The sequence below is a fragment of the Phasianus colchicus genome, chromosome 1, assembly GCF_987193195.1.
Source record: "Phasianus colchicus chromosome 1, bPhaCol1.hap1.1, whole genome shotgun sequence".
Lineage (NCBI taxonomy): Eukaryota > Metazoa > Chordata > Aves > Galliformes > Phasianidae > Phasianus > Phasianus colchicus.
This window is the reverse complement of record NC_143436.1, coordinates 177,781,517-177,795,917: the sequence shown is the minus strand read 5'-3', so window position 1 is coordinate 177,795,917 and position 14,401 is coordinate 177,781,517. Positions and strand designations below refer to the sequence as shown.

General features: G+C 37.3%; 1 protein-coding gene across 4 annotated transcripts in view; it reads left to right on the top strand.

Moving 5' to 3' along the window:
* CDK8 (cyclin dependent kinase 8) overlaps positions 1–14,401 on the top strand; it is a 65,516-nt gene that overhangs the window by 37,474 nt on the left and 13,641 nt on the right. For 3 of the 4 annotated variants that reach the window (XM_031615854.2, XM_031615853.2, XM_031615855.2), the window contains exons 5-8: positions 6,412–6,469; positions 9,231–9,362; positions 11,814–11,957; positions 13,960–14,029. In XM_031615854.2, the coding sequence (XP_031471714.1) occupies positions 6,412–6,469; positions 9,231–9,362; positions 11,814–11,957; positions 13,960–14,029 (404 nt within the window). The remainder of the gene's footprint in view (positions 1–6,411; positions 6,470–9,230; positions 9,363–11,813; positions 11,958–13,959; positions 14,030–14,401) is intronic. The other variant, XM_031615856.2, reaches the window with a different exon arrangement.

Below are 14,401 nucleotides of genomic sequence, written 5' to 3'. Positions count from 1 at the left end.
TTACGTGTTAGTAACTTTTCTTGCAGAAGAGTTTCCACCTTTTTGTCCTTGGAGACATTGTACAGAAAGTTGCACCTTCTGGCTTATCCGGATGTACGCTTTCAGTGGATGGGACAATTGGCTTGAAAAGCATAATTACATCTTCCAGTATAATTTGGTTCTAATCAAAGTTATAGAAAAGCCTGCATGTTATGCACAGATCTTAATAAATTACATTGCTCCATGTTTTCAGTAACTGAATAACAGTAACTGAAATAAATTCTTGAAGCGTGTTGAAAGCATAAAAAAAGCAAAAGTGAAACTAGCAGCTTTCATCAGGATGAAACAGAGATGTCATATGCTGATAGTACCTAGCAGAAGGATTCCCTGGCATAGATATGGCATCCATGTAACTTCTGTCCTGTACAAATACCTTTTATATCTTGAAAATTTAATGGTTCCTGGTTTAAATACTAATTTTTAAATGTTTGAATATTTTCTTATCTCCAAAACAAAAAGAAAAAACCCACAACACCCAAGAAACCAGAAACCAAAACAAAACCCTCTGAGCTGTCTTATAATAAGAAAATTAATATGTTGTTAACAGAATTCATATACTTTTAATTGAAAAGACTTCAATGATTAGATTTAATACGTGTTCAATTCTGTAGAGTATTGTTTTCCATTAAATGTTACATTGTTTATGGTGGTCTTTTGATTATTTATGTTAAAGACCAACTCAGTTAATGTATCACTAAAAATATTTCAGTTGTAAATGCCCATCTTTCAATACAAGGAAAAAATTAACTTCAGAAAATTGCTGATGCTATCAGCTGTATACAATAATACTGATATTTTCACTGTGCTGCAGTGCTGTTTAGCATCGTACTATTGAGATTTGTTCAAAATGGAAATGTAACTGAATTATTTTCTGTGACCATAAAATGCTCAAAAATCAGGTATTGCTAAGAATGCAATACAAGCACATCTCGCACTGAGGTGAATATTTTTGGTTTATGTTACAATTATTTGAAGACCAACAAGGTTGCTCAGCAAACCAACGTAGCTTAAGAAGTGTGAAGCTTTGCAGCTCACAGACCGTGAAATTGGGTGTGAGTTTTACTAGGCCAACTGAAGGCTCCTTTTTTTGTGCGTGTGTGTGTGTACGGCTTTTCTTCTCACAGGACCTCACTGTGAAGTGAGAAATAACATCAGGATTTTAGATTTCTGCCTCAGTCGCAAAAATTGTTTTTCTCAGAAGGTAACAATTTGATGCTGGAAAGCCCTTGCAATTGTGGAGTCTTGAATCTCTTCCTATATGGCTTAATACTTAAGAGTGAAATACTAAAAAGTTATTAATTCTAAATTTTAATAGAATCATTGCTGAAACTGATTGCAAAGGCAAAAAAATAAACCACTGTGCTTAATATTGTTCTTAAATAAAGCTGCTGTTTCAAATGAGAACGAGTGTTAACTAATTCAGCTGTCTTTGCTCATCACACATAGAAATACATGGCACAGTCAGTTCTAAAAACTGTCTGTGTGACCATCAGATGCACAATTAGTGGTCAGGAAAAGTCAGTGCTGTAAGTCACCCCTCTGCTGTTTTAGCAGCCAAACTATGGGATTAGCCCAAATGAGAATTAGGATAATACTTAAACCTTATTAGAAGGTGCATTAAAATGGAAGTAACAAAGAAGGTCAGGCTGCTTTTTCTTTCTGTGTCAGACTACTGCAAACATTTAATAAGTGGCAAGCAAAAAAAGGTCACATCTACATTATAATACGATAGATAAATCAGAGGAGTTCTGGTTATTCATTGATATATGTGGTTAGCCTTTAAAACAAACCAGTTTGTATGCAATCTAATAGTGAAAAATATTTGAGGAGTAGTTTCTACAGTCTGGTTTGGTGTTCAGAGTAGTGGCAAAACAATTGCTACGCTTTCCAAAAACTCTATTTCTTTCCCTCTTCACTGCTTTGAGTGAAACTTACTGAAAGTAGATCCTGACAGAATGCTTTTTACTGGAGCACAAAAAATGCCTCGTGGTTTCTAATCACTTTGCATGAGGACATTGAACAAGTAATCATTTCCTGCTCTTATTTGTAAGTTGCTGCAAGCAACACAAATGTCTTTTTTGATCTATGATTACATGTCATTGAGATGGATTGGTATAATTTTCAGGTAGTTTGCATTTTTATCTTCAAAATAGAAAATGGAATAGGTTTTAAAGCCTGGAATTCCCCTCTGAATGAACGTTTGTGGTGTATGTTTAGAAGCAGTATTGGAGTGTAATGTTTGTTCAAATGGAGGAATGTTTTAAAAAAAGTAGCTGTCCTGCAGAAAAGATGTGAAGAAAATGCATGGCTCATAACCTCACCATGAATCAATCACCTTACATGGCTGGCAAAACCATATACCCTGCTGGGATTGTATGTAAGGGAAGACTGTATGAAAGGGAAGACTATTTGCCAGGCATGTAAAATAATCATTTGTTTTTAGCATTAGTGAAGCCTCAACAGAAGCAGCGTGCAATTTGGGGCACTCCAGTTCAAATGAATAGGTGGCCCTGAGGCATAACTACAGGGAGAGGAATCGGTAAAAAAAAAAAATCCTATTAGGAAACACTGAGCAGAAGACTTCTTTTAATCTAGATAAAGGGACTGAAAAGAGATGTAGGTATTCAAAGATGTCTGAAGTTGCTGAAATGAAAGGGTGGTTGTCCTGCTGAAGTTTAAGAAAAGAAGCAATGGGTGTAACATCATTGCTTGCCTTAAAAGTTAAGGAATATGGTCTGCCTGGAAGGATTGTGCAGCCTTCTGTCCCAGACTCTTGAGGTCGGAGTAAGGAGGCAGTGGTGTATTTCACATGTTAGATGAGGCAGGTGGAAGTGGAAGATTGCCTGAATATATTTAATTCTATCAGTGTATTCTCCATTTCTTGTAGCTTCTATATTTGATATTAGCTTGCTTCTTAGGAACTGTGTGCAGTTTGCAAATACTGATTAAAACAAGAGTATATAAAATAAATCAGTGAGCATCTTTATTCTCTCTTTATAGATACAGTGATTAATTGACTAGACAGGTCTTGTCTAGAAATCTCAAGTCCTTCAAAGTGAGATTTTGGATAAGATTTAGTGCTCTGCCATGGTCACAAATCTGTTTGTCCATGAGAATGAGTTAGTCATTACTGATGAGACTAAGGGGGTTGGGTGGGGAGGGGTTAGTTTTCATCTTATAAGGATATCTGAATGTTGTCTTATTAGTCTTGCCAAGTACTCAGCTATGCATTACTGCATGGCTCTTCGCGTTTGGTTTAGGATCTCGGCAGTTTTCTCGTTTATGTTTGGCTGGCATAAGCAAATTGTTTTATTTGAAGGCAAAAATAAATGTCTCAACTGCAACAAAAATAAGTGACTTTCAAAAGTTGTTTATTAGTAGTTATAATAAAAGATTACTGTTTTAAAATAGTTTGTTTTCAGAACTCAATGTAAAAATTGCTGTAAGATTTTTTTTTCTTTGCTTGCATAGCCCAAGGGATTTGAATAAGCACTTTAAACCTTCATTTTCTCTGAATAATGAAAATTAAATGAAAACTAAATTAAACTGATGTTTATCTGGATTTCTCCCTTCTGTTTCTAATGATTGCTTATTTTTCTTTGCAAATAGAGTTGTCTAATATGTACTCAGTTTCTCCCAGTCTGTCTCTTTTGGCGGTGCTTTTTTCTCCAAATGGTGGACTTGGGTTGGAACTAGAAGGTCTTTAAGATCCCCTTCAACCTAATCCATTCTATGACTTGAGACAGATCAATATAAGAGTTCCTGACCCACGTTTTGAATTTTGTTAGTGGACTCAATTGTTTGTTTCGTTTTTTTTTTTGAGAGTCCCAAAAATGTATGTTTTAGGAATGCCCACACTGTCCCTGTACTGCAGTCTGGTAGAACCTCCATGAAATTTCGATATTGATGAACAGGCTTGTTTGGAAAATTCCAGGTTTTAATCCTTGTTTTAAATCTGATGTTGTCTCTCTTTACAGTGATAAATATTGTCTGCAATAAGAATCTTTTTCAAACAGTGCTTTTTCAGAGAAGGACCTTTGCTGTGAATGGTTATTCAAGATTATGGCTGAGATTTTTTGGAAATCTGTGGCTTCCAAAGACTCCTACATGGAATTCTAAATTGTCTGTGGTTTTAATTTTTTTCTGTAGATCCCAAGAGAAAAAATACAAACCCTGAGTGTGTTACTTGTTGCTGTTGTTACCTGTTTTGCTAACCAGTTCTGTCTCATCTTTGTATTTTCTTCTCCGTACCTACCCTGAACAAAGGGTAGAAGCATTTCGGGCAGACGTTGTTACCCTGTGCTGTGCTGATTAATCATCTGTTGTATTGGAGCCCAGGTGTGAGAATGGCTTCTTGCCCCTGTCACAGCCCAAGTAGTAATTTTTTTTTTATTTTTTTTTTAAGGTAAAAGCATAAGGAGGATGTTAAAAGCATTTTTGTAAAGAGTTTACCAACATGTAAAATATGATGTTTCAGAATAACATACGATTTACCTGAAAAACTTTGGTGCTTGTGTAACCTATCTGCTAAAAATATATTCATTAGGCAAATAACTCGTTAACATCCTACATACGCTGAAGCATCTTTTATAAAATAAATGCATATTTTCTCCTTGAATCAATGTGTAGCAAGAGAATGTGGTGGAATTGTCTTTCTTGAATAGCAGCTTGAATTGCTTTAAACTTCAGCATTACTTCTGGATTTGAAGACTTATGTGGCTTGCTTATTTCTGAGACTTCTCTAGAAACAACAGAATTCAATGCTTTGTGGGCCATGTGCACACATACTGCTTTTTTTTGTGTGTGTGCTGAAGCACTGCTCGCATGGAATGTATACCTGTATGTAAAGAAAGAATAAATAAAGTAAAAAAAAAAAAAAAAAAAAGATGGGGATGGGGTTGGTGGTGTGGGACACAAGTTCTTCCGCACATCACTGAGCTGGTACAACTCAAGTGTGCTCTGCTGAGCTGTAATTACTGTTGGAAAGTCAACGGCACGTACCTCACCTCTTTGGTCAGCCAAGCTGTAACACCAGCTTCTGTCTTTACCCTGTGCTCCATTTATGTATTCTGTGTGTGGGTTGTGCAGCTTCAGAAACCCACATTGGAGCTTTTCATTGGCTGCAGTAATAAAGTTTCTCAAAGCCTTTTTTTTTTTCAGTTATTACCTTTCACCTAGTTTTGTACAATGTGAATTATGACTAGATCGATATTTAACTGTGGTCTTCTAACTCTTTAAATGTGCTTTATGCCAGAACCTAACAGGCTCAGTAATAGTGGATGTTTGGTAGATCACACTTTGCTCTCTCAAAGAGATACTAGGATTTATTCTCTTAATTTTTAAGTAGCCTAAACTTTCTTGCTGGACTATTTTCTTTCTTCAGGTCCAAGTAGAGTGGGAAAACGAAGTTAGACTGTAACTTGGCCTTATTGCAGTTCTTCTAATGGACAACTGATTAGGACCCCCTGTTTTGTCCAAGAATCACAGTATGAGTAGATATCTAAATCACTCAATTTAAGATAAAATTTAAAAAAACAAACAAAAAACCACACTGGTATAAAATTTTAAAATTTATTGTGAATTTCATTGCTCAAAATAAGCAGTGAAGGCTTGATTTATATGCAGCATGTTAGCATTTGAGGAATCTTCTGACTGGAGATAAAGAGACTGGGTTTTAAGAACTTAACTTTTAGAACAGAAACTAGAGGATGGGAGAATGGATTAAGGAGTGAGTGGTTGTCTTACTCATCAGTTGAGCTCCAGCTCAGTTCTGTAACTCAACTCTAGTAAAAGAAAGAAGGGGAAGAATCAGTATTTTGCTGTCAAAATAGTGGAGAGAAAGATAGCAGAATGGGAACACTTTCTGGTTTCACAGCTGTCTGAATTGGTATACACTTGTAAATAGGAATAATTCAGATTTTTGTCTCCTATATAAAACTGTATGGCAACGTACTTTCTCCATGGAAAACGTGTCTGCAAAGGTGCCTGATGACTCCTGCACCAGTGCCATGGGCCAAGGGATGCTGAGCAGCCAGGGCCTGCCTCCTGCCCAGCGCACCAGGTTGAATACCGTGGGTTTTGTAGCAATGTGGGAGGCTGGAGAGTGCCTGCTGGGGTGGCTGACAGTAGGGCAGCAGCATAGGGAGCACAGTGCTGGAGCACAGCCACGCTGGGAGGAAACGTGAGGGAGATGCAGTCAGGAAGAGCCCGTGGCTGGGTCCTTGCACAGCTTTACTGTGGTAGTGAAACTTGTCATTTTGATCAAAACAAAACTGGTTTAAAACTGGCAAAACAAAGCTTAACTAACTTTTCAGAGACTGTGTTTAGGTTTATCGTGGTATATGTATTGTATATTTATTTTTTTTTCCACAGAAACCTGCTAATATTTTAGTTATGGGTGAAGGTCCTGAGCGAGGAAGAGTAAAAATTGGTATGTTGATATCTTTGATAAGTCCCAGTGTAGCATTTAAGTTAGAATGTTCTGGAGGTGCGGTTGTACCCCTTAAAGTAGTTACTGTCATACTAGTATTTGCTGGAGACATTGTCTAAATGCTGTGTTTGAGTGACTGGCTCCTTGATGTTAGATCCCTGCCGATGAAATGTGGTAGCCTTACCAATCAAAACTGGAAAATGTTGATATGTTTTGTTTAAATGGGTGTTTGTGTGGGGTGGTGGGTGTTGATGTGGGGGTAAGGGAGACAGCAAGGGCGGAGAAGAGAAAGAAATGGGGTTTTAAATCTTCTTCCATTTGCCCCTGTAATGTTATGACATTATCTTGCTGCTGCTTCCATAATCTAAATAGGAACTATCCACTGCTACTCCTAAAAACCTTAAAACTTTTTAATGAAATCAGAGATGGCATCAAGCCTACAACATGTTTTTGAAAGGGCAGACAGGTCTCTTGGAGATAAGCACGAGGGATCCTAAAGTCCAGATCCTAAAGTCCAGGAATTCAGACAAAACGTTGACTGAGAACTCCTCCTAAGTGCTCCAAATGGGCTGTAACTGGGTAGGAGTGACCCAACTCTTCCCCACCATTGTAGAGTTTTTTGTGGGAATTCCTGCTCAGAACAGAACTTCAATTGTTTTAAAGTAAAGTAAACAAATACATAAAAACTAACCATAGCCTAACAGTACTAAGTGATACCAGGCTGTGCATTAGTGTGGCAGTGCTGTGGGAGCAGGCTGCTAATGCACAGCCACCTTATATCTGTTATAGTAATACAGCCCCATCTGATAGGCTTTTTTATTTATTTATTTATTTATTTTAAAGATAGTTCATCTTTTTCACTTCCCTCTGGCTCTCTTTTATGAGGAGATTCTTCTGCACTGTTGCTCTGTACACTTACTGTTTTGTTTATCTGAACTATAACATTAATCACTAGTGTAAAGGACAGGGCTATAGGATTTCCAGGGAGCGTTTGGTGCTGCTGTAGCTCTGCCCTCCCTTCTTGAAACTCAGGGAATAGATAGGCCAGGGCTGAACACATCCTACCCTGAAAGATTTTAAGGCCCCTCTAAGCTTTAGGGTTGACAGCAGAACTTGAGGTCTTCTATGTACAAAACAGGGACAGCACAGACAGCAGAAGTGACTATTTCTTCCTACTGCCATATTCTTCATGGAGGAGTTGCTTCCAAAATGGAGAACGTAGGTCATTCTCTGGGCACGTGCAATTTGAACTGTGGTGGTGGTGTTTGCTGTACACAACTATTTGCTAGTAATTGCACATAGACCACCCACTTACCTCTTAATGAATAGTTTTGAATTGATTTGGGAATAAGTTTAAACACAACCAAATTTAGTCAGACTGATCATGGACAGGTGAAAGATTCTGGATTGTACCACCAGTCCTCTGAGCCATCCATTCCCAGGGGGAGGGGGATGGGGGACCCTGCATTTCTAAGTGTGTTATCAAAATGTAGATTTTTTTTTCTTATATTCTTAAGATATTACCACAGGAGGAAAAGAATGCAGAAGTTAAACCCATAACAAGGGCATCCACTTTTCCAGCGCAACTAATTTCTCTAAAAAATACATAACTGGCATTTAACTTAAAATAACTTTGATAAGTCTTTTGCGTCATTTTGAGTAAAAAAAAAAAAAAACCCAACAATTTCTGCAAACTATTTTCTTAATTTTTTATAGATGCTAGTGACTTGATCATATCTTCAGTAATCTATAATTTAGAAAATGGTAAAGTGTCTCTTTTTAAATGCATTAAAACAATCATAAATAGGAATGCATATGAAAAAGTATTTCAAGTTGTCTAGTCAAGTTAGAGACCCATATTACACCGCAGATTCCCCCCAACCAGTGAGCTATAGCAGATAGCTCCTTTGCCCTCAGAACAGCTGCTCATCTCCTTTCAATCTTTCTCAGCATATGTATATCCCTGCACCAGAGTTCCTGTTCTTGGGATTTGGGGAGCACTGGGTAGACAAGCAGATCCAGTGGGTGAAATTGCAAATTTTAGTCTCTGCCCATTTTTTTCCTGTATCATTTCTATTGCTAGCTAGCTCAGAGAGCTTTCTAGGAAGAGAGATATATTACCAATTCTAAAAAGCAGTTTTTAATCCCCCAAGCACAGCTTAAAATCATAACCTTAATGGTGTCTAGTACTGTTAATGTTGGTGCTGGCAATAACTTCTTGACAGAATATTGCTAGGGAGGCAGGTGCTGTAGGCTTAGTTGCTTTTTCTGTGGAGGAAAACTTGCTACAGCTAACTTCATGAGTAGGTAGCTTTTGTGGCATGCACGTATGTATTATAAATCATTCTAACCTGTGCAGAACTTGCGTTTTGCTCACATGTAAAATGCTTCTTGAAAGACCATGCAGTATAATGGATTATTTTACCGGAGAACATCAGGTAAAATGAGTCAGGATTTACCAGTGTCCTGAGAGAAGTGAATGATACGCTTTTTCAGAACAATGGTTAATTCTTCGTTCTAAATGGCTCGTGTTAGTAATGATTTATAATGATGTACTTTATAGGTGATGGCATCCAGTAACTTCTACAAAAGCTTTAAGAACATGAAATCTGCTCACAGAATTCCTATCTGCTACAGTCTGTCTTTGTGTTTATTTAGCACAGTGATGGTAGCTCTAACAAAGTAAACTCAATCAGTTCATTATAAAAAATATACGGTAGTTTTCCTAAAAGACTAAAACACCTCTCTTTGAATTTTGCAGCTGATATGGGCTTTGCCCGATTATTTAATTCACCTCTGAAGCCTTTAGCAGACTTGGATCCAGTAGTTGTAACGTTCTGGTATCGAGCTCCAGAGTTGCTTCTTGGAGCAAGGCATTATACCAAAGCTATCGGTAAGTAACGTGGAGGACAACCTGCTGTGCTATTGTTCATTCAAACTGCACCCAGATATTGAATACTGTTAAATAGTACAAAGATCAGTGGCTGGATACTGAGTTCTTGAGGAAACACTTAACTTTGACAAGTTGTTTGTGGTTTCTGGCTAGCTGTAGGAACGAAACATTTCTGGGTTTGGTTCAGAGTGCCCTGCAATGCAGTGTAACGGCTGCTCCTCAAGGATTTCCTAGATGCTGCTAGAATTAAAGTGATAGGGATGCATCTTCAAACAGTTGGTAATATCCATGTGATGATGAGACATAGTGTGTTAATTTCATCGCAGAGGTTTTCATCTAGTTTTATAAATGCTTGGGAAATATACTTGGGAAAGCATAGGTTGGAGAATGTATTTGCTGCACTAATCTGTAACAGTGAAGTTTGAAGCGATGTGGCATTTTACTTGCTACTCCTCACTTTTGCACCTGTCAAGACAGCATTGAATTTGTGAGAAATTAATAATTTTAAGTTTGCTATTTGGTGTGTGTTTCTCTTCAGTAGATGGAAGTTGCCAATAATAGGTTCTACTCAGTCAGGCCTGTGTTTTAGCCCATCCCTCGAGGCGTTCAAGGCCAGGTTGGATCGACCCCAGGCAGCCCAAGGGATGTCAGCCCTGCCCATGGCAAGGGGTTGAAGCTCAGTGATCTTTAAGGTCCCTTCCAACCCATGCCATTCTATGATTCTCTTTCTGTCTTTTTCAAAGCACACGAGTGCCTCAGAATTGCTTGAGTGGCTGTGGGCGCACCCAGACCTGCAGCCTCGCAGTATGCAGGCTTTGTGAGGATGGTGTTCGTTCCATCAGCCGAATGCTGCCAGCTCCTTAGTTCATCGCTCCTCCTCACCAGTCTGAGTGGCCATCACTGTGCTGGCCTTTCCTCTTGCCTCTGGGTGGTACGAGTGTCCTCAGAGCCATGGTAGGCTGTGGCTGGAGGCCAGGGAGAGGCCTGGACACCCGGGGATGATGTTCACCTCAGTAGGGAGAGTGAGAGACTCTAAAGAACAGATCTGGGAAGTTTTCCCTCTCCAAGCTGCTCGTTTTCAAAATCTATGTTAAAGCTTGACAAATGTTTCCGGGGAAACAATTTCCCCTGCGGGGCTCCACTTATTTTGGACAAACGTGGAGGCTGTGCGTTGGCATGTATGTTATTATTTCCATAACCTGAAGTTCTCCCGTCAGACTTCACCATTCTTTTCTTAATATCATGTCAGTGTTTTTGTCAGAGATTTTAATCTTTGATTCAAATCTATTTTCAGCAACTCTGTTAATACCATATTTCTTTTATTGAGTACATTCTTTTTAACTGCTTTTTTTGTAGCGTTTGCGTGTTTTTTTGCTTTATTGGCATTTCCTTCTGCTTGCAGCATGTGAAACTGCATGGATAGCCATGGCCTTTAGTACATAATTCTTTTCAGCACTGATAAAAACTGACTGCATGCAAGCACTGAGCAATGGGGTTGTGTTCTCTGCATCATTGGCTTTTGTCCTTGTTCCTGACCTTTCCTTGTTCATTCAAGGTTTGATGTGGCTTTAGTATGTGTAACTTAGAAACTGCATTTGTATATTCTAGAAAAAAAATGAGAGAAACAATTCAGAAGATTTAGACTCTGATTTTGCGGATTGGGACAAAATGGTTAAAAATGAACATATTTTTGTTTTAAAATATAATAGCAAAAAAAAAAAAAAAAAAAAAGCAGGGGGTGGGGAGAACATTATCCAGAAAGAAAAGCTTTTTTTTTTTTAAAAAAAGAATGTTATTTTTTAAAAAAAAGAGGGTGAGATGCGCATAGAGCAGTTTTATTTTATTATTTTACTGCAAAGTTTTATAGCTAGCATTTGGCTTGTTTCTCTATCGCTGCTCACATTTTGTAGGGACCTTTTAATATCCAACTCATGTTTTATAGGGACCTTTTAACATTTGTTAAACTGAGGGGCTGATCAGAGAGCAAATGTTTTGATGGGAGCAGTGTGACCTTGAGCAGGTGACGTGTTGGTTGGTCTTCAATTGTGTTTTGTGTGGACAGCTAATCAAATAGCTTTTGTTGTTTTTTTTCTTCTTTTTAAATCAAACTCACTTTTACCAGTGTGGTAACTGTGCTTAAAAACGAGCAAACAAAAATGAATGAGCAACAGCAATGAACATACACACACAAAAACCCACCAGAACAAAACGCACAAAATAAACAAAAAAAAAGCCAAACAAAAAGCCCCACTAAACTCGTATGATACTTGTATTACTGAATTATGAACCTATAGCTAAAAGAGAAAGTCCTAAGAAGTGTTCTACAATAGAAACTTAAAATTTTCCATGCAGGAACCTTATCTCTGATAAGTGAAAAACTAACATTTTACCTCACCAAGATGCTTTTGGAAAGATTAATTTGACATTTATTTCTGTTCTCCTTTTCTAAAGATATTTGGGCCATAGGGTGTATATTTGCAGAGCTGCTAACATCAGAGCCAATATTCCATTGTCGACAAGAGGATATCAAAACTAGTAATCCTTATCACCATGACCAGCTGGACAGAATATTCAATGTAATGGGATTTCCTGCAGGTACATGTTGTATTTTTTATCACTCTGTTCAAAGAAAGATATCTGTATTGTATTTTTTGCATATGAAGGTGGCAGCTGTCAAAAGCAACAAAGCTGTTTAAACACAAACTTTGTCATGAGTCACCTAGAATCTAATAGTTATATCAAATATTTTTCCTGTTATCAATGTTTATCTATGCCTATAAATGTATCAATATTCTGTTTTTAAAAGATCTCGTTTAATGATGGGTGATTAAAAACAATATAGAATATTTCTGGATTTCTCCAGGACTGATTTTATGTTTGAAAAGTGATTCATGATTGTATAAAACCAAGAACAATACCTATATTTTCTGAATATTATGCATATGCTAAATTAAAGAAAAATTACATCTGGAATTAGAGCAGGGTGTTTCTTTTTTGTCGCTCCCTTGTAGAAAGGTTATCTTCTGCAGAAATAGTATTTTGTCCAAACCAGAACAAAGAAGTGGTCACATGAGCCAAAACAAATCACAGTGTGGATGTCTCCTGTTGCATTTTCCCCTCAGTGTTGGTCATATCTTTTATTCTACAGGCTATCTTGAATACTTTCAACATTTGTCTTCTAGTATTTACATGATTGCAGGTGTCTGAATAACAGGGGGCTTATTTTTATCTTTTAGTCATCTTTCTCTTCACTGCTTGTGTTTCCCCTTTTCTCTGTTCCCATTTAGTATTAATAACCTCTTTGCTGTTTTGGTGGACATTCTCCTTCTCATCACACAAAGTTTGTGGTCTCTATTTCTGTGTGGTTATAGAATTTTGTTCTTAAAATTGCTCTTATCTTTCCTTTTGACTTTCTTTTTTCCCTTATTTAGTTTCTTGCTTCCATACTGCTGTATGAGATTGCTCTAAGTGTTGCCTTTGCACATACGAGGTGGTTTAATTTTCATGAAAGTCCCCCTCAATCTATCTTCTTTAAGCAATACTTAACTTTTCAGTGTCTAGCCTGGAATTTTATCATTTTCTTGTGCTTTTCCTTCCTTATTTGGAGTTGATATTGTCTTTGTGTAGCTTACATATATAGATAACAATCTCATTGTTTTGTATTGGGTTTAAATAGTGCTGTTTTATGGTTTACTCTCGATTCTGTAGGTCTGTTTTTCTCACAAGAATTACTATTTTTTCATTTAATGGCAACATTTTTTTAACTGACATTTGCTGTATTTGAAAGTTTCAGCTGTCTTGAGAAGGGGTAGGGAAAGGAAGAGAACAACAGAGAAAGAAGAGAATGTCTATAGACTTATTTATTAATTTGATACTTCTGAGCTCCAAGGATTTGCAGATATAGTGAGTCTTGGTAAAGATTTGACTTGAATCAAACTGCTTGTCCATAGAATTTTTTTTAGTAGTTACAGAGCGTAATCCACTTGAGGCTAACAGGTGGTGTTGCTGAGTGTTCTTTTATTTTTAAAGGCATTTCAGGGTTTGTGCATACAAAGAATTAAGATTAAATATTCTTTAATTGGAATGTGCTAATGTTACTCTGCCTTGACCTTTTCTTGACAAATAGGATTTCTTTTAGGTTGAGGCTGACACAAATTTACACAGTACCTCCATGCATTTTCCTTGTAACAAAACACAATGCTATCAGAATGAAAATGAATGTTTACTAGATTCAGCTGTAATCCTGCCCAGAGATCACTGTTATTCCTAAACAAATTAGGTAACCGACCTGAAGGGTGCAAGTGCACTGGGCTGATATGTTTTTCTTCTGTGTTGTCCTTTGGTCCTATGGAGATCTTCATTGTAGCTGCTAGGTTGGTTTTTTTTTTTTTTTTTTTTTTGAGATCCTGAGTTACATATAAATAGAATCTCTTATGAGAAGATTAATTGTGAAGAGATGGTGAGGGAATGTAAAGAAATAAGTACCTATAAGCTTAGAGTAGCTGAATGAAACAAGTAAGGTCTACAGTGATACTTTAAAAGCCTTTGTTGTTGTTAGGAGAAGGAAAAATAAAGTAATAAATCCTGATTTTTGCAGATAAAGATTGGGAAGACATAAAAAAGATGCCTGAACATTCAACTTTAATGAAGGATTTCCGAAGAAACACGTAAGTCTGTGTTGAGATGAGCTTTCTTAAGAATGCCTATTTTACTTCTCTCTCCCACTCTAAAGTTACTATAGTTTATGTTGTTTTTTTCATCCTAAGCAGTGGCTATGTAACTGTGACTTAGATTCTGAAGAAGTAGAAAGTTGTTTTTTAATGGTAAACTTGATCTATTGAGTTGATGTGAATCATAGAAAACTGGCCAGACATGGACTGCAAATGAGAGAGTGGCAGGTGTGAAACTGCTGATGCCAGTAAGACCTCAGGCAGCTCTGAAGATTACTGAGCATAGTTTCTCAGAGCTGTTTCCAAATCTGAAAATGATTTTTCTGTGATAGCTGCCTGTAAGTAATGTAGCAAACTTACAGTGTTTCT